Consider the following 27,789-nt stretch of genomic DNA (forward strand, 5'->3'; position numbering starts at 1 on the left):
GATTTGAAAAGCACTGTAAGGCTACCTTCTTCAGTCTGCACAAATCACTACACTTAAGCATATCCCCAAACAGGGGATCCCCACAGCGTGCTCTGAGACTCCCTTGTACTGGCCTAGCAGCTGAGGGTAACACACCCTACACAACTGGACAAGCTGCACAGGCTAAAGAAAAGACTTTTGATGTCAAGGCAGAAAGACAAGGGAGCATGCCAGGTTTATAGCTGTGTCAAAAAGGCCTCTTCTGGAGCACAGTTGTCACTACAGGGAGGGTGACTGTCTTAAGTATTTGTCTTGTGATGTGTCTTAAGGAATATTGGCCTTCCACCTGCCCACATAGTGACGAAGACTGTTAAGTAGATTTTAGATTTTTCAGGTATCTCCATTCTCTATATGCTGCATTTGAAGCCTGTTTCCTTTGCTTCCCACTCACTTGAAAGTCTGCTGGCAAAGCCCAGGCTCCCATCTCAACAACTTTTTTGACTCTGGCCCTTTTGGAAAGCAGCCAACTCCCCAAGTGCCTTGAGAATGAATGGCTGATTCCAGTACCAGCCACCTCATGGTTGTCATGCAGGTAGGTATCCAAAGAGTTTCCCAGGTTATTGGCTCACCTAAAGATGCAATCATCTAGATCCCCTGCTCTTAAACAGCAACTTTTACAATATAAAATAGCATGGAGTCTTAAATAAAAATACAATACAATCAGGAACTTCATGACTGTGGCCATTGTTTGATGATAAAGCTTCTCAATCTCCCAACAGTGTAACTCAGTTTGGATCAGACAAGTGTTTGTGTGACTTTTCTCTTGAATTGGAAAGGATCTAATAGAGTCTAAGCTAGTTTTATACAAGCTAAGATAAGTAATATGGACAGGCATAAAGTCTGCTAGTACAAAATCAACAAGTCAAAAAGAATTAAACAAATTTAAAGCAACAGAGTGATCATAAGAGATTTTCATCCTGTACTAGGATCCCAATTTCGTCACACAGTACATCATCAAAGCTCACCCTGTGAAATAGTATCCAAACATTTACTACTATTAGCGGGTGGAAGATGCAGCTATTTTTCTGCCTTCTGGAGATCATAAATATATTTTTATGATACATTCTGACATAAAAGCTCTTGCCAGTGCCTTTTCATACATTAGGACTACCATTTACAATTAGGACAGTCAAATAGACCAACTGTAAAACTCAAGGAGACCATTTACTCGTATTTAGGAGATTTCACAATTGATGATGATGTTGCTTGCCAAATGAAATTCAATACTCACCAGGCCTGCTGAATGAGGCTGTGAATGCATTGACCTCATGGATGACATACTGGTCTGGTGCATGTATCCATATCCTTGGGACTGGCTTTGCTGATAGGCCCCAGGGAGAACAGGGGCTGTGTGTTAAAGAAATATAGACACATTAATGGAAATTAAAAAATAAAAAATATTTTTTAAAAGTCCTTATCCAGCAATCTGTAGAACCTGTAGATTATTTCCTTCATAAATATCAATTTCTCAGTATGAAATAGTTAAGAATTATTCCCATATACAACATAAGGCTTCCATAGGTTGAATTATACATTAATGTAGCCAAAGTTAGAGCAATATATCTCCAAATGCTATCAAGGTTAGTTGGAAGGAAAAGCTTAATATGCCTTAAGGAATCTGACCATAGAAAGGCATACTAACGCTTGAGACACCACTAGCTGAATTTTGATACTGTCATTGACAACACACTAAGTATCATGTGCCATAAACTGCCATTTTTCAATGAAAGATTGATGAAAAAAGCTTTATATCAGTACACATTTAAAATGCTTCAACAGACATTCCCCACGATTAGTTCCTAACTCATTGCAAACTCTTATGTATTGGGCTACAAACAAAGACTGATTCACAGCAAGAGACAGGAATGTAAAAACATGAGTCCACAGTTGGGTTTCTTAGTTTATTCTGATTCCATCAACAATCTCAGCCAGATCTATGGTTATTTAAATCTTTCCAAGTCCACCTCTTTTACAGTTTGTCTTAACCACACAATTGCTCCCTCTCTTTCACACATGCTTTGTTCATATTAATTTTAACAATTCTATCAATTCTATTATCCATAGGTTGTTTATTAATAAGCTGACTTTTATTGTACCAAAAGCTGCTGAAAGAGTTAATACAACCAAGGACTCCCTAGATCTGTTGTTTGAAAGTATTAGCAACCCCATATCTGTTCAAGCATCCAAATTCAGCAACAGACCGAATTTAAAAATAAATAAATAAATAAATAAATTGAACAAAAATCTCTGAGAAACAGAGCAGAGCATAGATGACTATTCACTATTTTCCCAGCAAGTCCAGGAAACATTTTTAAAGCAAAATTAAGGCTGAAGTGGTTTTCAAAATCTAATCATTAAAAGTTTAGTTACCTCATGTCTGTGCATGTGTTACAAAATATCAACCTGAGAATAAGGTTTTCCAGCTTGTATAGAGGTTATTAGCCCATCTCCACTGCTATTTACTATAATCTTACTAGTTCAACTGAAAAGCTATATATTGTTAAGAAAATGCACCTCAACTGACACATCTTCAAGTGGTCCATTTAGCCTGTATTCTATTAACTTGTCTGACAAAAGCTGTCTTTTGCTTACAAGAGATGGAGCTCACACAGCCCATGGGTCAAAAACCTTCAAACATGGAGGCACTCAGCAGTCTGATGTTTTGTGAGAAATATCCCTTGGGCTTGCTGGGAAGCGAAGAAGCACTTCTGGAGCAGCCATCATACACTGATTCAAACAGGAGCAAAACTAATATAGCATTTAATGGGGTTCACAATGTATGGAAGGACCTAGGAATTGTTGAATGAACAAATACTTAAGAAGCAGGGGGGTAAAATATATATATATAACAAGTACTTATATTTGAAATAATAATGGTCTGTCCCTGTCTCCTTCTCAAGTGATCAGGACAATAGATACACATGGAAACACATTACTGAGAAAATATTTGCTGAAATATTTCTGAAATAAAGGTCAGCCTTATGCTTTCAGCCAAGTGTTTTACCTAACCTGCTTTCCCAGCTAACCATATCATTGATTTCAACAAAGTTTTTTTTCTAAACACATCCATTAGTTAGCATATTGAAATGCACTATGTATGTAATTATGATTTGGGACATTATTTTTCACTCTACTACATTTTCAGAGATAAGTAATGCAGTATATTTAAATATTTTTTTTTTCTGATTTAGACAACATGTTGCAAACTATTGTAATGAATAGATTGCTTTGTTAAGTGACTGAAATTAAAGTGATACACAGTCAGATGCAACACTGGAACATGATGAATAATGGATGTTTTAGAAGTGCCAAGTTCATTCTAATGACATATGAGTACAAAGACATTTTAAAGCAGTTTAATCATCAGAGAATTGCTGCTCGTTAACATGCTCACAGGATTATCATGCATTAAGTGAATAGTCCTAAGTAGTTCATCAACTAATTTATGTTTCAGTGTTGTTACAAGGTATTTTTACATGACCAGATGTATTCCTTCATGAGAAAATAGAGAAAAACATAATTTAATCAAAGATTCTGCGATCAAGCCAGAAAGAATATATTTTGCCTAATTCACTACCAGCATAAACATAGGTCACTTCACAGAAGCCAACAGAGCCTCATCTCCTCAAACCAGTAATAAATTGGTCATGTGGGTTCAAATCCAAGCACAGCTTGAACTTTTTAACTTCATAGGAAGAAGTATCTTAAGCAAGCACTGGCTGCTGATCAGTCAGCATCCTGCCTGCTCTGCAGTGACAAAGGGCTAGCAGCTTTTCCTTGGCAGGGACAGACACCCTGAGAATCCCTTTCGTCTTCCTAAAAGAAGTGAATGCACTGGTAGAAACCATTGACTCTTGATTCCTTCCCCACAAAACAGATCTTTCTTAATTCCTACCAATCATCCCTTGTCAGTGCAAGGCCAACTAATGGTCTCCTTCATTATGTACTCCAAATCAACGGGTTTATTTTGGAGAGGATAACCCCATGCCTCCCATCTTTGTGACAAATGTCAGCAGCGGTCTGAGATGTGCTTTTCTCTTTTGCAATCAGCTTCTCACAAAATGAGAGAATTCTGTCAAACTGTCTCAGAGAATCTGCAACAATTTTACCTGCAACAACAGAAAATGTAAGCCCAAGGGAGTAAAACATACCTTGTAAATCACTGAAAATTTTGGGACGCATAAGAAACTAAAATTTTAGAAAAACTTCCTAGACAGAGAGAATGAATTTATAGGATTCCACAGCTTCACTAAGTATCTTTCAGTCTTTTATTTAGAGAGCATATATAAAATCAGTGTTGGAGACATTTGACTGAATAATTCCAACCTTTTTTTTTTTTAATTTCATTAAAAGAATACTATATTACTGGGGCTGTAAAAAAACAAATGAATAAATAAATAAAAGATCAACAGTTTTTAACAATTTTTTTATGTTATCTATTTGGAAGACACTTTAGGAAGCACATACATGTAAATAAGCAGATCAGTGAAGAGAACAGATCTGAGCTGTGTTTTTAGTGACAAAGTGAGTTTGAACTCAAAGTGAGATAAAAATGATGAAGAAAAAAAGAGTTTAAAAGTTTTTAATCATCATCGGCCATAGTTACCTGAAATCTTTTGGCTCAGACCAAAGTATAAAGTTCTATAGCATCACTGACTGCAGCAGCAGCAAAAACAATGGCTTTAGTTAACCTAAGGGAATAATAAAACACAGTAGTGGAACATGAAATTCATTTAGTTGAAGCCAGATTTATTGGTGAGGGATCTGAGGGTTGACCATTGCTCCCAGAAGCACAGGTGGAATTTTTTTCTTGTTGCATTAAGACTTTACCAGATGCATTCTGATGTACCAAAATTTTCTTTTTTTTTTTTTCTTGCTCCACTTATGAATAAAGCCAGATACTTATTTTAAATTATCTACTAGAAGGAATTTATCATATTTTGCTTACTATATCCTTATAGGCTTCCCCAGAGAAACAAGAGTGGAAAATGAATGAATTTGATAAAAGACAAACACAGAGAAGCCTCTGAAACAAGAAACATCAGAAACAGAAGAACCTGAAAGAATGATAGTTGGTATCAACATGCTGCAGCAGACAATGGGGTGTGACAAGCTTTAAGAATGACCGTGAAACAAAAAGGTCAGACTGTGGAAACAGGAAAGGAATAATCAAGAGAGCATTAAATAGCCACAAGGTTATATCTAAAAAAAATAATAATAATAAATAAAAAAAAAAATATGCTGAAAAGAACCATCATTTAAAGAGCAGGGTCCAAGATATATTTTACCAACACCATTCTTAAACTCTCTTGAATTCTTTTGTTCAGCAGAACTTTGATGATCCATGGTAAAACAATGTATCCCCTCTACTAACTACTGTATTTTTACCATTTACTACAGTACATGTCATTTACTGGACCATATGTGGAATAACTTCACTTATTCTTAGACTTTTTTTTAAGCATTTCTTTCACTTCATGTTTTGATGTTATGTCTACTCATGGTTTCATTACCAAGGTAGAAAGCCTACAGAGAGCTAAAACATTGCAACATTTCTTAATAACAGCAGCACAAGAGAGCAGAAAGCAAAAAGAAGGATCATGATTATTACTCATTTAATTTTTGTGTCTGTAGAGTTCCCAAGGAGCAGCGAAGTTGCAACAGAGACAGAATATGGCATTATCATATATCTCTGTGCTGATTAGCTCCCCTGAAACAGAAGAAGCTGCTGCTCCACGTATATTTAACTCCTTCCCATTTTGCCTTGATGCTTCCTTCTTTTCCACAGGTTGCCTCATCTACAGCAGCCCTCACGGTCTTCCTTTGGAAAGTCTGTCCCATAGCTATTAGTTCCTTATTTCTTCTGTTCCTGCCTTAGAAATTATTCAGCTATGTCCCAAGCAGCAGAAAACACTATCAAAGTGAGGCAATCACGTGAGGAACTGTATGTGTACAGCACACTTCTGTGGTCCTTATGGATGCCCCACATGTTGTGTATGTGGGTGGGCAAGTGCCCAAACAGCACAACTCCTCTGTTATAACAGTAATAACAGTAATCTGTTATTGCTGCATTGAAGCTGGTGGATAACAACAATTGACACCTTCTAAAAGACTTCTCCAGAAAGCGTCACAGCAGTAACTTCAGTTCTCAGTATTTCATGGTGTTTTTTGTTGTTGTTGTTGTTTCTATCACTTTTCCCAGACGTTGGCTGGTGCTCCCCATCATTAAAATATTTAAAGCGTTTTAGGTTACAATTTGTATTACCAATCATATCCTTGAACAAAGTAGTATATTATCATCAGTTGGCAAAAATGGCATATTTCAATATACTTTCAACAGTTTCCACTTCTTTCCTGAATCTAACTGAATTCAGTGTTTCTAGCAACAGAATTACTTCCACAATAATGCACCTGACATCACTCAAGGTCTGATTCAGCTATCTTTACACTGAAGCAGTACTTCCCCTCTAGAGTTATCCCATCAAAACTCTTAGCAAGACTTTTGATGAAAAGGTACTAATCAACTTGAGTAAGGACAGGAAAAATGAATGCCAGACAGATGTGGAGGAAAAAAAAGAAAAAAGGAAAAAAAAAGTAGACTACATGAAAACAAACATTTATTTATATATATTTAAAGTTATAATATAAATATAAGCCATGGAAAATATTATATGTAAGTAACAGGGACACAATTTCAAAAAGCTTTAAGTCAAAGAAACAAAAGTGGAACCAAAGTAATCACAGAGTAGAAGAGAGCAAAACAATAATAAAGGCCATGATAGAATAATTAAGGTTGGAAGAGACTTGCAGAGGTAAGATAGTCTGTCCCCCTACCAAAATCAGGGCCAAATTTGAAGTTAGGTTAAGTACTTAAGGCTTTGTCCAGTCAATTCTGAGTTCCAGATTAAGATTTCACTACCATTTTTGGGCAACCATCCACCCTGTAATTCCTCCTGTTTATTTCCCATGCTGTGTATGTTGCTGTACAAGTTCTTGAGATGAGCTCAGCACAGCATTGTGGTAGCCTTACAAGCATCCTGAGAAACAGTTTTATGGAGAGATCTTAAGAAGCCTGTTGCCTTAACTCTGCAGAAGTTTACATCCTGCCAAAACATGAACAACAGGATAAATGGAACATAATTGTGGTCAGCCAAGAATTTAATGAGAGTTTTAAAGAAGGTCTGTCACAGGCAAATCAGAAACAAGACCTGATACCTTGGCAGCAAGTAAGGCTAGATAGATATGAGGAGGATAGGCTGTGAAAGGTATGAAAAGAAAACCGGCTTGACTGCTATAACAGGTGAGCTTTTAGCAAACTTTTAAAGATGATGTGCTAAACATCACTGCTAAACATCATTCTTTGCTGAAATTAAGAGTTCTGGAAGGACTCAGCAGAAGGCATGAGGTGACTCCCCCCAAGGCAGCTATAGGCTGCTCACACCTGATCCCCACATGCAGCATATCTGAAGTTGATGCTCCAACAACTGCCTGAGACAATCTAACAGTCCTGCCACCCTTTCTCTTTCTCTCAGCTGGGTTGTTTTTCTGCTGTTTTGGTGACCTTCTCACCAAAGGTTTTTAGTTCAGAAAGGGATCAGACCAAGACACACTATGCAAGGGAGGAGGCAGGACCAAACACCCAAAGCCATAGGCAGCAGAAGGCAGCAAACTGCTGGATCAGTGGTCCCAAGGTAGGCTCCTAAGTACCCTGCTTCTATATAAGCTCCAAGTTCAAGCCACAAAAGAACTTCACAGATGCTTCCCCTCCAGATGTCACAGCTCCAAACAGTGCATCCCACTTAATGCAGAATTCTTCTGTGTGCCAGCATGCCACTGCAATGAGTATATAATTGAGGTTTCTCATACACCAGACCACCACAGCATTTGAAAAAAAGACATAATGGAAGTTTAGGTCTGACTAAGTCTGATGTAGCCATCATGAGCTGGATGCTTGACATTAACAATAGATATTGAAGAAATAGGTCAAAACCTGATGAGACAGAATGAGGTCTGGGCTATAAAGGTGCATTAATGGAGCCAACAGTTTAAAGACTAGTAAGTGTGTAAGGACTTCCAGAAACAAAAAAAAAAAAAAAAAAAAAAAAAAAAAAAAAAAAAAAAGGAGTATAGAGAAAAAACAGAAAATTACAGCAATGTTAGATGCAGACAATAGTAGGAACATTTCAGAAATAATATTCCAATACAAAACTGGTTGCCAAAAATGGTCCTGTCCCAAACAGGGATGAAAAGAAAAAAAAAAAAAAAAAAGAAAAAAAAAAGCTCAGAGATTCATGCAAGATCTAGATTTAATTTTGATCAAATTTAATGTTTATTATAATTTATGTTACTCATCAAATTAAACATATTTCAACGTAAAGCTCAATTATTTGTTTTTTAAAATGTCAAGCTATAATTCTACCAATCTTAAAACTTAATCGACCACTTTTCGGCATTGGGACATTAATCACAAGTGAGCCATTCCTGAAAGAAAATGTTTGCTGTTAAACTGCTATCTTCTGATGAACAATATTGAAAAATTCCTATCCAGCTCTAAAGTTAAATTGTTCTGCATTAACTTTTCAAATAAGCTAGAAAATGGCAACATGTACTCTGTGCTTTATTTTAAATTGATTTTAACTCTTATCTTTTATAGAGTTTTATTATTTTGTAGCCAGAAAGAGTAGCACAATGCAGTTAAATTCACTGGGAATATATCAGACTGGATGAACATACAAAAAGCACTAACCTGAAGACTGCAGATGATGAGACCTGATACAGAACAGTGCTGTTTTTAGAACAGTAGAGAACAACATGGTAAGGCATCTTGGCATTTTTTCTTGTGCATACAGTAACTTTCCCTTCATTTCTTTTCCTTTTTTTTTTCTTCTTCTTTTTTTCCCCCTTTTTTTTGCCCTTTACTAGTCAGACTGCTTTCACGGATGTCTGAGCTACCAGGCTTGCTGCTCTCAGTGGTGCTCTGTCAGAAGCAGCAGTTTGTCTGCGTACTATCCATTACAGGAGTCAGTATTACTTAGTAAATTGGAATATCAAACCCAGATATAATTAGGTTGTTGAAATAACAACCTGAAAGCATGGCCTAATTCACACAGGGTGCTAATAAATAACTGGCATGCTCACTGACCTCATTAGAACTGAAACTCTGAACTATTTGAAGTCAGTGGCAAATTCAGAATGTTACAAGCTTAGGAAGTTTCTATAACCTAAATTATAAAGCTATAAGAAATAAACCATCCAATCTACAAGTCTGGGAAAAAAAAGTCAATAAAATTACCAATTTTATATTTAAAATAACTAACACTAAATATTCAAGGGGCAAAAAAACAGTGTCTCTACTCTCAAGGCTACTTACAGACATATTACAATGGATAAGATAAAGTGTCTTAAACTAAGCTTCATTAGTGTCATGATTAGACTAATAGACTGTTTTATGCACCATTATTTTATAACACCATTTTATCAGGTATCGATAATTAAGCTATCAATAATTAATATGTACCTACCACGTAAACTGAAGTAGATTATTGTGGGAAATGCAGAATCATACAATTATAACTCTTAATAGGAGTTTCCTTATAAGAAATTGAAATTGGATTTTGAATGAAATTATGACAGATCACAAATAGCTATTTAGCATATGTCAAAGGAAACAAAGATATCTTGAAAGGAATGACAAAAACACACAGCTAATGTGTTTATGCCACATGGAACATTGTATTTTATTTTGTAATTTGATTTTCTTTTAGAGGGGGACTATCTCATATGTCAGTTATTTCAGACAACAAACACGCTCACAAAAAATACAGCCATTACAAAATTCCTGATTTTCATGAGGAGATAATAATATAAATACTGGTCATACTGCTTGTATGAGTGGTCCATCATACATCCAATAGCAGGTGATGTGGGAATTTGGGAAGTACTAGCTAGCCCAATGGAAGGACGGATAGCAAACTGCCTCTCTAGTACATCATGGTCTATGTGCCTGGTCCTTAACTGATCATATCCAGAGGAACAGTGGATTGGTCAATTTCATTATGTCCTCCTTCAGTGCAATCTGCTTTCTGAGGGGCTTTCAGAAGCTTTCTTCTGGCCTCTTTAAGGGGTCTAAATCTCCGCATTGCAAATAAACAGTCTCTCATGAACATTTTTCCTTTAAATAAGATTAATATGGTTTTCATTCCCTTCAGAGGAACTGCACAAAAGGGCAAGCCTGGGTAGCACAGTCTCCAGAAGTCACGTCAGCAAGCAGGATGCAAATGTCAGTCTAGAGAAAAATGAAAGGAACACAGGATATCCTGTTTTCTACTGTTAGCTTTAAAAGAAAGAAGACAGTCAACTGAATATCCACCCTATTCATCTGAAGATGATAATACAGGGAAGAATTTTGCCAGGAAGTACTTCTGGCTTCATTTCTACCAGGAAACAGGGAATGAAAGATGCTGACTGATAGGTGAAAAGCCTCTCTGATCAACATTATCTATAGTTGTAAGGCATCACAGAATTGTAAAGTATTATGTACATGCAGTCTTGAATGCTGCTAATCCAAGAGGAGAAGCCAGATCCCAGCCAAACCAGAGTCCCTGCCTCTGAATGTGCCTGACTGCTAAGCAGTGAGTGGCTGAGTCACATCCCGTGCAAAGAGCACAAGCTAACTCGGTCCTGGCAGAGCAGGCAGTTTTGACAAAAGGGAAAGGCTCTCACCTTCCTCAGAACATCTTTTGAATGGCCACTTAAGACTGCAAGTCTGTAAACACTCAGAATTACAGATTTGATAAATGTAATTCCATAGCAGCCAGTTAAAACATTTTTTTTCTTTTTTTCTAAGCAACAACTAATGGCATTTGTTATAAAACAGGGTGGTAAGGAATCACCGAGGAAATCCAAGAAGTAAAATATTTCAAAAGGTTATAAGCCTTTAAAAATATAGGAAGAGGCTGTTCACTCATACTGACATGTTTCTGTGCGTTCTTCTAAAAAAAAATGGGATAGAATAAAAGTGAACAAATGCAAAATTAGAATTCAGAATGAATGAAAAAATTACTGTCTTCATCCAACTTCTGTGGACAGTTGTTCACAGGGTAAGTCAAAAGCTGTATGAATTCTATATCTGATGTTTAAAGTGTTATGGGTGGCTACAATAATTCACTTCAAATAAATTAAACCATTTTTCCTGCTTCCAGATCACATTGATCAGTTTTACTATGGCACTGTAAAAATAAACCCACCTTATTTGGCTTCTAACCTAATTTAGAAATTAAGTCATATTTGTCCCCCATTTTAAATCCTAAAATTTAATTTATTCACTTTCAATCATTTTGGTCGCTAAACCAGGTTTAATATATGAAACATTCTAAGGACAAAATAATTATTAATGGGACTAGAGGAGAATAAATTGTATTTTTGAAGCACAGTTTACACCAGATGCTGTCAGGAGGAGGGAGGGACTTGGCTACTTGGTTTTGCATTGACAGACCCATTTACATATCTGAATTGTGAAAATGATTTTTTGACAAAAAGACAAGGTCTTCAACTCATCTTTGCAATCTCTACTGCATGTATTTTTACATATACTTTTACATTTTATTAAATTCCAGGAACTGTTCTAGAAGCTCAAATATAAAAAGAGTGACCCCATTCATCTTATATGGATTACAGCAGAAAGTGCTAGGAATATTGTTTGGGAATTAGCTATGGTAGCTGTACAGTCCAGTGAGTTCATCCTGCGTATGTGTTAGCAGGTGGTGTATCAGTATTTAAAGGTGCTATACCAGTATTTAAAGGTATTCCCATTTCTCCTACTGCTGTGACAACTGGGATAAAACAAAATTACATGGCATCCTGCTCAGGAGTCCTGAATACAAATTGCAGCAAGGATTTGGTGTCACTGACAGACAAACCTTCTTATAAGCTGACTTTTTTGGCTGACATTCCATCTAAACCTTAGTGTGTCTCAGCTGAGAAAACAGTACAATATGACTTTACTTTCCTTGCAGGCAGCACCACATTCTTTTATTTATGAAGGCACAAAATGTCTGAAAGCCAGCCTGAGGCATCCTAGGTTCTGGTGGGGCCACTGGAAGCTGCAGTTCCTTCTTAAATTGTGAATAGGCAGTTTTTTGCTCAGGCTTCCTTGCAAATGGAAAGAGTTGGTAAAATGAAGATTACATTAACGTGTTACATTACCCACACGCCTTCCATTACAATTTGAACTCATATGTACTGAACATCAACTGTTGCCCAGTTGCATTAAAGAAAGAACCCTGCAAGTTCCTCATATGGAAGCTGTACTTTCATTTCTGTTCAGTGGTTTATAGTGGTTTTATAGTGGGAATAACCAACCTGTGGAATGGTGGAAGGACAGCATCAGCCAGGATCTAGTACATGACTACATATGAACCTACTAATGATATTTATTGGTTGCTGGATATAAAACCCTCCAAAGTGTATCAAAAGCTGCTCTAAGGCACCAGTCTAAACAATGCAAAGAACTGCTTGGCAAGGGAGCCATTAACACTTCCAACTATTGAATCATTTCAAAATTGCCCTTCCAGCTTCTGCTCACCAGCTGTTTAAAGGAAAAGGGAACATCAAACTCAGATGACTGGCAGAGCAAACAGAAGGATCCCACAAACTGAATATGTGGAAATTGCATTTTTGTGCTGTCAGATCTCAAAGATGTGGGAGAGGAACACAAGAATCAAGGATAGGCAGAGGGAATCAAGCAAAAACATTTTGGAAGTGTAAAATGTAAAGCTCTCCCTGGAACATTAATTCATCTTCAGTGAACACACACTAAATGAAAATTGGCTTTCAGCTGAATCACAATTTATATCTTAACACATTATAAGCAAGGTAGAGTTTTTAGTTTTATACCCAGATCTCTAAATCAAATCTTAATCAAAACTTAACTGAACATAACATCTAGCCCTCAGTGAGTTCCATGGAATCACAGAATCATCTAGGTTGGAAGAGACCTCAAGATCATCTAGTCCAACCTCTGACCTAACCCTAACAAGTCCTCCACTAAACCATATCAATAAGCTCTACATCTAAACGTCTTTTAAAGACATCTAGGAATGGTGACTTCCCTGGGCAGCCTATTCCAATGCCTAACAACCCTTTCAGTAAAGTTCTTTCTAATATCCAACCTAAACCTCCCCTGGCGCAACTTTAGCCCATAACCCCTCATCCTGTCACCAGGCATGTGACAGAATAGACCAACACCGACATCGCTATGGCCTCCTTAAAGGTGCCTGTTGAGTATGATAAGGTCGCCCCTGAGCCTCCAATTCTCCAGGCTGAACAACCCAAGCTCCCTCAGCCGCTCCTTGTAAAACTTGTTCTCCAGACCCCTCACCAGCTTCGTAAGAAGCTTCCATAAGAAGTTTTGAGTTTTACATTAGAAAACAGTTTTACAGATACTTCATAGCTCTTCCACTCTTTGGGAGAGAATGAAATGTAGTTTTCTGGACTATTTTCTCCCATATTTTGCAATAACAAAGTAAAAGCAGATGATGCTATCTAAGAGTCTGATGGACCAGACTAGGACAGACAGACTTGATAATTCTTGAAGTAATACATATATATGGTCCTATTGCCATTCTGGATTCCTAGACTTGCATGGTTTAAAATGCTGAAATAGATTATTCAGAGACTGAATTACATATTAAGCATTGTCAGAAATCTTTTCACAGAAACTTATTTAGAAGTTAGCACATGTACAAAGAAGACATTCAACCTGTTCCTTACTGAAATCTGAACTCTCACAACTGACCTTGCATTTAATTTCCCTTCTTACCTCAACTCTATAAGGGGAAAAGTATCACCTTTCTACTGGGAAACCTCCCACTGTTTTCATAAACTCCCATGCCAGTAATGTCATTATTTTTAATCAAAACAAAAATTATGCCCCTTTGAACATTAGGAATCACTGCAAAGCAGAAGGTGGAAGCCCAAAGACATACCCTCCTAGAATGAAAGGTACAGTTTTAAGAAGGGAGAAGGCTCTGTCTTGATGCCTGATCCTTTTGGGGTACAATGTGATTAAAGCAAATTTATATGAAAAAAAAAAAAAAAGAAAAAAAAGAGGAAAATCTATTTGAGAATGGAGAACCCAAATTTACCTATTTTGAAGGTGTGTAAGCTCTGTAACAATGAAAACTGATTAAGCTAAATAATTTAAGGTATCTGATTGGTACCAAACAGATACGCATACACTTGTGCCCATATTACATACACAGAGAAATATTTAGTTTAGGTCAAAAATACTACAATAGGTTGATGGGAAAGGTATTTGTTATTCAACTGCAAGCACTCGCAATACATTACACACTTAAGAACAGAAATATGTTAACCAAGATGAAAAAGCATAAATTTTTACCATGATGCTGTTGTGTGGAAAAAAACTTTTTCCCACAAATCCACTTTCATCTCTGAGTGTTTGCATGTAAAAGGGGCAAAGCCAAAGCACCATCTAGTCTGAAATAAAAATAAAAACTCAGAAACAGATCTAAAAGTCTGGTGGATAACAGAAGCGTCAATGTGACTCTCACCAAGAGGGAGTCCACAGTACTGTTTTGATGTGTTCAGCCTTCTGATACACTTGAAAGGGGACAAGAAACCCACAAACCCCTCTAGTTCTTCCTGTGAAATTTACGACTCTTCTCCCTCCAAATGCCATATTTGATTACCAGACTCCAGCGAACAACATTATGGAAACAGAGTTCAGCTTCCTAACATAAAAGAATCATTCTTCCTGGTCTGCTAGAGAAGAAAATGTAACTGCTGTGTCATTCTGCTTGACCTCCTAAAATGAAAGAGCTCAGCATCTGAATAAGAATGTGAAGAAGGGTGAAGGCTTTCTGCCATGTATTCCCGCACCTGGAGATGGAAGACAGACCTCTATATTACAATATAAAAACTGATCACATACTATTTCCCTTTTTTTTTTTTTTTTTGACTTGTCTTTTAGTAATGGTGAGTTTTCCACCCTTATAACTGTGGAGGCACTTTTTTTTTTAATAAAAAAAAAAAAAAAGTAGTAAGAAGACATCAATGAAAGAAAACCAAATTCTGTTTCCTTTCCTTTTCCACCTATTGGCACAACAGAACATTACCACAGTCCAAACACAAGCAGACATCTTTAAACACATACAAGGGAGCATCTCTGCAAATTCAACATATGAGATGCAGAGCCTTCTTGCTCAAATTATCAGAATGTTTGTCTTCCAACCAGACTAACCAGAAGCAGAAGTAACAGCATAGTTTCTTGCTCTAGGAGTTTCTGTGGTACGTGTGGTTGGACTTGATGATCTTGCCTTTTTTTTCTTCTAATCTAAATGATTCTATGATCCCATATCAAAGCCTGAAGCAAACCCTACAAACAAACATTTTAGAAACAGAGACATATATGGTGTGTCCTAGGGTTAGAGAAGAAGACATTCTTGAAATCAGTGTTTAAAATGTCAGTGTCATTCTGAAAGCAATATTGTCAGTGCTCTAAAATAATATATACTCTATTTTGCACTGATCAAAATTTGCTTTGCTGTGTTCAGACTGCAGTTCAAACAATAGTACTTCTAACGGCCTACAACATGTTTCTGCCTCAGTGAGGAAAGGAGAAAGATAACCCCTGGAGTCCAGAGAAGAGGAGGAATGGGGGGGCAGCAGGCTCAGCTGCTCTGAAGCCTTTCTTCTTCAGAAGGCTCATATCACAAGGAGGACATGCCACTAGGGAGATAAATTAAAGGACTTACTGTTTCTCATTGACTTTACTCCCTTTTCAAGCTATATAAATACTTCAAGATTTTAAGCACCTATACATCACAGGAAAATACTGTAGTACTGTTCTAAATTTGACTTTGGAGTCAAATTGCCACCATGACCATCTCCCATATTTATTCCCCAAAGGTTGATTGCAATAATCTTTTTGTGGATGTGACCCATTATTATGTAATATCAGTGGAATATCTAATACTAATTTTCAGTTTTCTCTTAGAAACCTACAGGTTACTTTTAAGGTTGATAACAAAAATTTAAAGCCTATCAAGTTATAAGTGGAATTTCATGCTCTGTTGAAATTTCTGAACTTGGATTAGCAATGTGAGTAATAGGAGGAAGCTTCCCAGGTAAAAGTAAAAGTGAGGAAAAGACTTGAGTGTTAGCAGCTGACCCCTTATATCGGAATAAAGGAAAGAAGACCTAAAACCTCAGATCATGGTCTCTTCATATTAATTCTCATTACCTTTCTGGTGGCAGGTAAACATCTTAACAGATTAATCTGAAGGAGAAAAACCTAAATAATGGACATGCAGCCAATCAGTAACACACTGATTCCAGAATACATAGAATATTAGCATTCATTTTTAAAATGCAGCAGAAGGTACTTGAACATTCTTTCCTAACATCCGCTAAGGCTTCCTACATCATGCAAGCTTTTTGGAGTACAGCAAACTTATCTGCTGACTTCTGCAGACTGAGTTCTATATACGTTTTAATAGGTTTATAGGTTTTATATGATGATAAAATCATGCTTTTTCCCAGCAAAGTAACAACACATCAACAAAAGGAACTGATAGCCACCTCTGACTTTTCTCCATCTACAGACTATACACAACTTAAAATAAGAATAAAGGGATACTTTAATTAACTGAAAAATTCCAAACATATAGCAAGGAAAAACATATATATCATGACCATATACTGATGCATAAATATTAAACTAGGAATTAAAAGGAAATCAATTAAAAAAAAAAAAAAGACAAAAGCAAAAGCAAGCAGAAAGGTTTCAACTAAAATGAAAAAATGGTACATCAGGGGGAAAAAAAAAATGTTTAATTCATCCGTAGTGGGATGTTCACTAAGACCATTTTAAACCTTCAGACTGAAAACAAAACTTGGTAATATTTAAATAAAATCCTGTTGATTTAAATCAAAGAAAAACAGGAGACTGCTAAACAGAAAACAACAAAGAAATACAATAAATTGAAAGATAATTAAAATAAAAACTAAGAGAAAGAAAAATATTGCAAAGGGAAATGAAAACATCCTGCAGTTGAAACAGGATGGAAAGAAAGCAGCATAAATGGACTTTCATAACTAAAACAAAAGGAGGATCCTTACAGAAAATACTTTCACTGAGGTATAATGAAAACAAAATGTGCATGCAAATTGTTGCATAATGAGAAAGAGACACAAAAAAAAAAAATGAAATAACAGTGATGTTCCTCCAGTGGACATGGATCTTCTCATTCCAAAAACACTAACAGGAATTCCTCATCTCCACATAAATGAAAGAACGCACAAAACAGGAGTGACAAAAATAATGGTAGCCCTAGTAGCAGTGCCATGAGTCATCTGTTATCATCTGGTCAAACATCAGAAGACTTTGTGGTAGTGATACACAAATGTGCACGGTCCCTTCTCTGCCATCACGGCAAAGTCTGGAATTTGTTGCAGTAGTATCTCAGTGACCCTCGTAAATACAAGATAATGTAGGTCAGCTCCCTTAATTACAAATTTCTGTGCACTCAATAGCTTGCACTCAATGACTAATCCTAAAACAGACTACCTAACTTGACGAATCCTAAACCAACCCAGAAATAATTGATAGCACCTTTTTTGTTTTTTCTTTGCTTTGTATAATGGGTTTGAAGAAAAATACAATTAATCTTAAAGGTTTACTTGCAGCCTTCACTTTATCTTGCCACCCTTTGTTTACACCTGGACACACAGCTTTGAGCAACTCAGTTCAGTTTCTGTGATTGTCACTAGAACGTATACCACAAATCCATTTCCATGTTTTACATCCTACCACATGTAAAACTCATGTGTTAACAGTCTCTTCCCTGCCTCAGTCTCCAGAGATGGAACTACTTAAAAGAATATATATGCAAAGTGTTCTAAAATAAAAATTAAAAAAAAATAAATAAAAAAAAAACTCCAAAATTGTTGTAAATTTGTGTGCTTTCAAGGATTTTTACTCTTGCCTTTGCGGGAATGGAATTAAACAAAATAGTCATGAGCCCTGGATGGTGTGAGCTAAATGCCAGTTTCACTTACTGCAGTTACCAGCAGGAGATGGTAGATTCACTGTTAATTTGCAGACCTTAAAATAGAAGATGTCTTTCTAGAAATGCATGCTTCTGCACAATCTGAGAAACACTGTAGAGACTATCAATACAAGTCCAATTAGGTGGCAGCTACGTTCCCTTCTGACACTGAAAAATCCATAGTTATATGGATTTGTGGGTTCTGGTGGATGAAAAGATTGACATGAGCTGGCAGTGTGTGCTTGCAGCCCAGGGTGTCCAGCAGATAGAGGGAGGTAATTGTCACCCTCTGCTTTGACTTTGTGAAGCCCCACTGGGAGTGTTGCATCCAGGTCTGGGGCTCCCATCACAAGAAGGACATGGATGTATTAGAATGAGTCCAGAGGAGGGCCACAAGGATGATTGGAGTGCTGGAGCGCCTCTCCTACAAAGAAAGGTTGAGAGAGCTGGGGCTGTTCAGCCTAAAGAAGAGAAGGCTCTGGGGAGATTTCGTTGCAGCTTTTCATTACTTAAAGGGGGCTTATAAAAAATATGGAGAGCAACTTTTTACTCAGACATGAGTAAAATGATAGGACAAGGGGGAACAGCACTAAAATAAAAGATGGGAGATTTAGATTAGATATTATTAAGAAGTTATTTACTATGACGGTGGTAAGGCACTGGAACAGGTTGCTCAGGGAAACTGTGGATGCCCCATCCCTGGAGGTGTTCAAGATCATGTGGCTGGGGCTTGAGCAACCTGATCAAGTGGGTGGCAACCCCCCATGGCAGTGGGGTAGGAACTAGGTGATCTTTAAGGTCCCTTCCAACCCAAGCCGTTATATGACTCTTGCTGCCTTTTTTTTCTCTACAGTGTTCTGCAAAGATTGAACTGTGTAATCTGTCTTCATAAACAAAAATAACTCTCATATCCATACATCTCCTTCTCCTTCTGACTAAAATAATCTGAAAGACCTTCCCAAAATTGACAGAATAGCTGCATGCCTGACAAGTTGTAACACCAGTGTTAAAAACAGGATTTAAAGAGAAATTACTAGCTTCTGTTCCTCTTTAGACAAGCTGAAAATAACTGCTTGAAAAACAGCTGAGAATTTTGTAAGAACTAATGTGGCACCCAACTGTTTCTGAGTAGTGCTACAGGATGGCTTGCAGGAAAAAAGGAAATTTTTGTTAGGGTGGCAATTAATTACAGAGCATTTAGGTAGACAGGAAAGCTCTAGTGCAATACCTTCTGTTCAGGACGGCAAAAGTTTCAATGATTATCATGAAGTAATGAAGTCGACCTTGTAAAGTACTAACAGAGAGCAGTTGCAAAAAAAGGACTGAAAAAGCTGAAAAGTAATTTCAAACTGAATATCAAATGGAATGTTCAGTACCTGCATCAATCTCGCTGAAAAGTGTTGACAATTGGTTTCTATCTGACTTTATCCGCAGTAGTCTAAATGAACAGGGATTTCCCCAAACTTACATCATGTAAAAACCTAGAGATTTTGGAGATTTTGTAGGAAAATCTCCACGGGAAGCATACTTGGCTTGGCTTTACCACATAACCTAAAATAACTGTCAGGAAAACAAATAGGAAGAAGTAATTCTAGTGAAAAATGTTAGTAGCCCCCCTATGATGTTGTAACTGAAATGCACCAAAGACAAGAGAGTGAGTTATTTAGGCCTTTAACATCTGGTATGAAGCCAGGGACCCAGCTAAGGTCTGGGAGAGGTGGCTAAGGAACGATTCCATCAGCAGTGGCAGTGAACTGGTGAAGACTTGCATATCCAGAATAAACTGGCAATTAAACAACATATGAACAGAGAAAAGGTTATGAAAACAAGGCTAAAGACACATAGAGGTTATAAAATTGATTACAGGTGTCCAACTGTCTTTCAGGTTGAACAATCACCTGTAAGAAAAAAATACTAGAGCTAAAAGTACAAACTCTGTGAGAAACAGCCATGAAATCTCAGCAAAGCAGACTTGATTCTCACTTAGAGAGACTGTATAAAGTTCAAGGGCAAACTGACCTTGTGGCAATATAATAAACGATAGTTTTAACAGAACGCTGCCATCAAAATATTGATATTTTTGACCAAAGATACTATATTCTGAATGCGTTCACAGAAATGGCACTTCCTTGTAAATCATTTAGATTATGTCGAATTACTTAGCTCTGACATTTATTTCTCCCATGCAATGGGAATCGTCTACCAGTACTCAAACCCTGGCTAGCCAGCTGGTTCAAAAGCAGAAACAGTATCTTGCTAAAACATGTTGATCCTAGTAAAGATCTATTCAACACATCGCCATAACAACAGATTTTAAAAGACACACAAAAAGAAATCTTGTTATTGCCAAAACAATCAGAAAAATAAAGCCTGCTTCCTATTATTGATACGGCAAGTAATAAAAATACCTGTTAGCAATCAAATCAAGCTGACAAAGCAATGTTAAAATGGTTGGAGTAGAGCCAAAAGGAAGATCAGAATAGGTATTTAGGACAATATGCACTGCACTGCAAAGACCACTTCACACCAACACAGGAAGAGACATAAAAAACAGCAAATGAGCATTTTTACTATAAGCTATTAAAAGAGTTGGGAATTAAGTTAAAATATCAAATAAAGATTGACCGACATAAGGGGCTGATCCTCTGTCAAGACATGTATTTCTTCACGCATTCAGTCAGTTCTTCAGTCCAAACACTTTCTTACTCACCTGTTCTTAATCAGAACTGCTTGTGTATATTTATGCAGCACCTAACATAATGTAGACTCGCTATACTCTAGCAACTATAACAACACATTACTCTGGCCAGTGGGAGAAGTTAAACAGGGGTCTACAATTAAGATGCCTTAAAGCATGGGTAATTCAAGGATTCCAGGCAACTAAATTGTAGCAATAACTTTAACATCTTCTAAAGAGAAAAAAATAGCAACCTATTGAATATGATTTTCAATGCACTTTCTTCCACAATCAAGAAGTAGAAATTGCACAACTATTTTTAAAATATATATACGTGCATAGAATGCAATGTTTCTGAACATTTACAATTCACCAGTCAAGTCTAGTACACTGTAATTCCACTGGAATGAGTAGACCCTAATCCATCATCTTCATAATTTCTGTCTTAATCTATGGCATCCATCATATGCAAGACGTGGGTTTGTACCTGGGAAAGCAGGTTTGCCAAAATATTCTAATATTAATACATGCAAAGCAATATCAGACTATATAAACTTCCCTACTGAATACTATCTCTGCTCCCAAACTGCTGAGTCTGTACGAAAACTTTCATATGGGACAATGTTGCCAGTTTTTCCTATTGTTATGCTTTTCCTTTTAGGAAATGGAGAGCCAAAAAACCTGAAAAATTTGATACTGGAAGAAGTACATGAGTGAATAAAATGCTATTATATGGTTGATTTACTCACTAAAAAGCACAAGTTAAATTTATTTTTTTCAGTTTAGAGATGTATTTTTTTTCAGTTACATTGTGTAACTGAATTTCCAGAGGAAAAAAAAATCCAATTCATGCAAGTTTTGCAAAAACACAATACATCTTCACTTAAGCACTGTAAATGGGAGTTAGTAGGGGTTTTGGACTTACACACTTCCTAAAATGGTCAAAAAGAATACATGATAAAGCAAACTGTCATGCAAGAAACTGTGTGAACTGGAGATATTGCTTTGCTTCCTTAATCAATCAGTGCAATAGCTTACACAGTTTCTAATGATTTGTGACTGTACAAGGGTATTGAGTTAATACAGGCCTGTGAGGTCTCAGCACACTGATAGTGTTATTAGTGAAAAACGTGGGAATAAGGGCTACCTCCTTCGTCAGATGGCCTTGTTATCTCACTGCAGTATGAAAAGGTAGGGTTCGTGTCAGAACCATCTGATTTATAATCTCCCAAACTTGTAGAATGCAAGTACTGCTTACTGTAACGGCTTGCTCTTTCTACAAAAGTAGAAAGAAATAAAATCGCTGTAAATATATGAAATTAAAAGCAAAACAATAAAAAACACAACCAGTAACATTGATATTCATACACTGATAGTGTTTAAACTAGAGAAAAATGAATTGTGCACAACTTTATATCCATTTTTGAACACTATTAGTTCAGAAAATTGCTTCAAAATCAAACACAACTAAGATTGTTCTCTGCTTTAAAAGAATAGCAGAAATGACAAAATATTAAAAAAAAAAAAAAGAGAGAGAGATAAGATGGCATGAAAATTTACAGTGGAAAATCAAATCGTCCTTTTCTTTCAGCATGCATACAAGTGCACATAGAAGTACTGCTGTAGGACATTCAAAATAAGGTTCCACTCCCAGTACCAAAGAAAATATGCATGCAAAATTAAACATTCAAATTAAATACATCTGGGGAAAAAATCTTGTTGAGCCAAAACATTGCTGCATATCATTACATTAACTTCCCTACTTTTCCATCTATTCTTATATTATTAACAAAGATAAGTTATTATCCTTGGAACGGTAAACACTAACATAAGGTATAATATCACGTGCCATATAAGCAAAATGTGCATAGGAAAAAAAAATCAATTTCATAAATATGTCACCTATATCTCTGAAATTTTATTAAGGTCTAGCTATTTTAAAATCCATAATGAGGACAAAGAAGGTCAATGCTTTCTAAGTGACTATTTCTAAGTGGCATGAGTAATTATTGTTTAGCATAAGATTTCTTTCACTATTTCTTATCTGCACATGTGATAACAGCTTGAGTTCCTGTAAAACACTGCTATAAAACAGTCATATATACATACATATATATGAAAACAAAACATATATATAAAACATATGGCTGGCGTATTGACCAGAAAATTTACTATATCAACTTTGTTCATAAACAAAGAAAAAGCTGATTTGGTGAAAAGTCAGGATATAAGCAATACCAGAAAGCATATGCAGACTCCTAGACTGAATATTGTCCTCCAGAGGATCAATGTCGAAGATGGAGCCAGGATCTGTGCGCCAAACTTTAAGATCTTTCCCCAAAGCATAGAAATGGTAAGACAAACAAAAAACAAAAACAAAGGAAGTAAAAGTATGAAAGCGGTGAGTTTTAACAATTTGTGACTAATTGACTACTTATCTTCATGTACAAATTAACTAAAAGATCTAAATATTCACCTGAAAGGACTGCAAAGCATAAATTTCCATCTTAAAAAACTTGGTGCATCCATTTTAAAGCGCTGACATTATTTTAAAGATACTTTCTTTCCTCAATTTTTGTTTTCCTTTTCTAAATATGATTATAGTATTTTCTTAAGTTTAAATAAATATCACATTCATTGTAGTTACATATCACATACCTACAATCTTTTCCACAGCAGAACCAGAATCATCAAAGCTATGTGATTTCCCCAGCTCACCAACAGCATCCTTCATCCATCTCTACAGCTGGCGTATGTAATACAGACCTATGAGCCTAAGACCTCCTCTGCATACAGCAGAGATGAAGTCAGCCGACTAAGCAGAATTAGGGGCATAGATCATCTCATCCAAAATAAACCTCTAAAATTTGCTCAATTCATTTAAGCTCAAAAGGTTGGTTGTTGTTGGTTTTTCATCTTTCCTTACCAATACAAAAAAAAAAGAAATGAACCAGGCAGGGTGACAAATTCATCTGTAGAAATCTACACTTTAGACAACTACAGTTGGGTAAAATGAAGCCCACTGTTATCTTAACTAGTAATTCTCTTTGTCTCTGTTTCTTGGGACACAGACTTAATGTTGATCCACTATCTCAGTATTGAAAAGTATTTTTGGAATTCGTTCAATTCAATAACAATCATAACTGCAAGACCTTCAGTTTTAATTCACACAAATAAATTATTAACACATCTTGAATTCACTTCTGAACTAGATATTGAAAGAAATGTAGTCCATAAGAAATAAATAATTTCACGTCCAAGCTCTAGTTATAAACACAGCATAAAGTTGAACACAGATTCAACCATGATTTTAATAAGCTTTTAACAAACAATTAATGTTGTACAAGCTAAGAGGAAGCTTATAACAAATGCATAATCAGCTACAGTGTGACTTTTTGATCTACTCAGTACAATCTGTAATATATACAATTCATAACTGCTGTGCCTAAAAATATAATAATCATTTAATCACTCCAAACAAGTTTAAAATAAAATCTTGATGTAAAGTGCAATCAAGCATAAATATATCAAATCACACCTTTTTATTATTGGTTTGCATCTCAGGCAGACCTGTCTTCAAGATTTACTCACTGCAATGGAAGTGGGAAAAATAATTGTCTTCCCTCCTTGGTCCTTTTGCTGGTTTGAGTGGTGCAAAGCTAAATAACGTGTTGGTAGGTAAAGCAGGACTATGGGGACCCCATATATGTTGTGTTTCAAATGATTAATATCTTAGAGGCAATGGAAAGAACAGTCAGAGGAAATAAATCCCTGGCTGTGTTTCCCTGGCTTTAGAACAGATTCAATGTATGAGCATTATGTGTTATCTATTGCAACTCCTGCAAGGTGAAGCATAGTGCTAACTCCCTCTTGACAAGATGAATAAAAGCCAATGTACAATCTTTTGATAAACTATGTGTTAGTCCTAATGATGATAAATTATGCAACTCCATAAAGCTCTGACAGGCACAAGAGGGGTGGGAGGAACTGGTAAGTGTAAAGCTTTTCCTGTTTGATCATGTCTTGGTAAGTAAAGGCTTAATAAGTATGATGTCACGGCAGCAGTAATGCAGCAGCCATTGATTGTATCTGTCTTTGTAAATCTGAAATAACACAGGTAAAATCAGAACCTTGGTAATTTATAGAATTTATCTGTTTTATCATCCTGGTAACTTATGCCAGTTTAAAATATCCTTAAACTCACATGAGAATCATGAAGCGTCTTTTGTCACAGATTCAAAACTCTGATAGATTAATATATCTTGATGACTAGAATGGCTTTAGCATGGTTAAAACTAGTGCCTATTTTCCAGAGCACAAACATTAATTTTACCAATCAATCATTTGAAAAAAAGTTGTTACAGCTTCACTGATAATACTTTAAAAGAACAGCCAGATGGATTCTAACACAGAAATACTTCTTCTAACTGGATGAACTTTTATCAACTAAGAAAAAAATCAAGAGACTCATAGTTGTTTTTTTGTCAGTGTGCAGTTGTTTTTTTCCAGCTGCCAAGGACATTCCTTGAACAGGGAGCTCACTGCTTCTTTTTATACAAGAAGGTGTTATAACTGCTGTTCACTCTGAAAAAGCATTAGGTGAAATATCACTGGATATTAGGATCTCAGGTTTGTCATGGCCTATCTCCTTTAAATAGTGGCACTATTTTTGCTGTTTGGTGGGTACAGGGAACTAAGAGTTCCTCTGTGTTTTGATACTCTTTAGTTGATAAAGAGTACTAAAAAATAGTAATATTTCAGTCACATAGTTCAAGAATTTATCAGGGAAGTTCTTAATCCTAATCAATTTGAACTAGCAAGCCTTCAGTTATTGAAAACAGGGCTGCACTCATGATTGCCACCAAGGGCTAGTGTAGACTATGCAATGCAGCGTAGTCTAGGGTGTTTAAAGCATGCACCAAACTGTATATTGAACTGCGATTTTACAGGAGCTTTTCTTTGGCTCTACCACCTCTAGCTATGGAAGTGAGACGTTTGATACAGTGCTTGGGTCTGTCCAGACAGTAATTTAACTGAACAAAGTGTTACCATAGATCCAGAGTATGTGGACCTCTAAGATTTGCATGGTCTTAAAAACACCAGTAGCTTCCCTGGGCAGCGCTCTCTAAACATCCACATTTGACAAATTCCATCTGATAGAAGGCTGGAGCTATAGGCATATAAAAAGTGGCCATACAGCAGGAAAGAAATACACTTCTCTAAATAGCAGGAACTCATTTTGAGACTTTCAGGAAAAAGCTGATGAAGTATCCGTCAGGAATTAGAATAGATAGTTAACCTTATTTTAGGCAGGAGGATGGACTATATGACCTACCAATTACTCTGTTTCACCTGTAGTTTCTGTTACTTTCTGAGAGGTAGGCTTAAACTCAATTCTTGTTACTACATATGAAGGATTTTAGAGTGCTACTTCAGGATGATTTTCCCTGTGCAGACACTCAGTTGTCAATACTGTTGTAAAGCACAGAAAAACAGAAGAACACACCAAACGAAAAATGTGTAAAAATAAATGTTAAGTTGACATTTCTTTCACCACAGCAGGCTTGCTTACTTTTAAAAGAATTAAAATATGCATTTTTATTTTGAACCACTGTTTGTTATGAATACCTTCCCACAATTACTTGTCTCCTAATACAAAAATAGTCTATATTCTAGCTTCATACATCTGGTCTTACCTCGGATCATCTTTTAGAGCATCTCTTCTGAATGCCATGGTGTCTGGCTCACCAGAAATCTATCAAGTTATTAATGAGTAACGTCTTGTGCTACTTCAAAAGCTGTATGTAATTCCAAAACACAAGGTACATGGGCCATGTATAGCTCTAGAGAAATAGCTGACCAGTGTAGGTGGAAATCTGAACTGGTCTGCAACATCAAGACCTTGCAGAACCACCAATTTAACTATCTCTCTTCTACACAAAATAAAGAACAAAACAGATATTTTGGCTTTTATTGAAAAGTCAGTGTTTAAAAGTAAAGCTACAGTAATTAATATCCATATTTCACACACAAATTAAATAAATAAATAGATCAAAGTATACCTATCATTCATTCCCAACTACTTCCCTAGAAGCTAGCATTGGACCAGTAGTTCAATGTTTCACACTGAGAAAAGAGTGAAAATGAAATTTGGGAGTATTTTTTCTTGGATATAATGGAGAACAGTAGTGAAGGCTTTCCCACAGTGTTTCGGATAGCAACATTATTTAGCAACTTACCAACAATTATTCCAGGTCTTCTATCCATTTCAACTATATGTGGGTGCACACCCTTATATGCTGCATCACTCACAACCTGGGTGTTTTTCCGCACCCGCTCTGTTACAGGATCATCTACCACTGGGGTGAAGCCTCTGCCTTTTGTCTTCTCAAAATCTTCATGATATTTTACCTAGCAAAATAAAAGAAGAATTACATTATTCCCCAAGCTTTAGTTGACAGCAAATGGTTATTCTATGCAGGAATTCATAACTGCTTTAAGCACTTATATTCTTTGGGTTTTGTACCATAATAGAATTGTCATGCATATGAGATAGAAGAGACTCAGCAGGACTTCCAGCTTGTCTCCCTGACCTGATACCTTGATATTTTATTATCATTTTTGCATTTGTTTTATATTGCCACCAAATGAGACATTTACTTGAGCAGCAAAGTATCATCTTATAGTCACATAAATCATTGAGTATAACAGGAAAAGCCCTCATCAGATGGTCATCTGATCCATCCCCTTTGAGATAGGACATCTCTGTGATGATGTAGACAACTAATTCTGTCAGTAAAAATGTTCCAGCAGTGTACTTCTTAAGAACTCAAGTACTCACTGCAAATTTTGATGCTATGCACAGATTCATAAAAAAAAAAAAAATGGTACTTAGGTATTTTTTGCCTTTTTGTTTTATCATATGCCAATTGGCTTTAAACAAAGGTTTTTAGGAATAAAAATTGCACTTATTCTAAGCAGCCTGCTTTCAAAAAATAAAAA

General features: G+C 36.3%; 1 protein-coding gene across 5 annotated transcripts in view; it reads right to left on the reverse strand.

Moving 5' to 3' along the window:
• NEBL (nebulette) overlaps positions 1–27,789 on the reverse strand; it is a 255,414-nt gene that overhangs the window by 9,579 nt on the left and 218,046 nt on the right. For 3 of the 5 annotated variants that reach the window (XM_072033688.1, XM_072033686.1, XM_072033685.1), the window contains 4 exons: positions 27,027–27,198; positions 23,026–23,118; positions 21,935–22,063; positions 1,271–1,386 (listed from right to left, as the gene is read on the reverse strand). In XM_072033688.1, coding sequence (XP_071889789.1) covers positions 1,271–1,386; positions 21,935–22,063; positions 23,026–23,118; positions 27,027–27,198 — 510 coding nt within the window. The remainder of the gene's footprint in view (positions 1–1,270; positions 1,387–21,934; positions 22,064–23,025; positions 23,119–27,026; positions 27,199–27,789) is intronic. The other 2 variants (XM_027450658.3, XM_072033687.1) reach the window with 1 other exon arrangement.

The sequence above is a fragment of the Anas platyrhynchos genome, chromosome 2 (genome assembly GCF_047663525.1).
Source record: "Anas platyrhynchos isolate ZD024472 breed Pekin duck chromosome 2, IASCAAS_PekinDuck_T2T, whole genome shotgun sequence".
Lineage (NCBI taxonomy): Eukaryota > Metazoa > Chordata > Aves > Anseriformes > Anatidae > Anas > Anas platyrhynchos.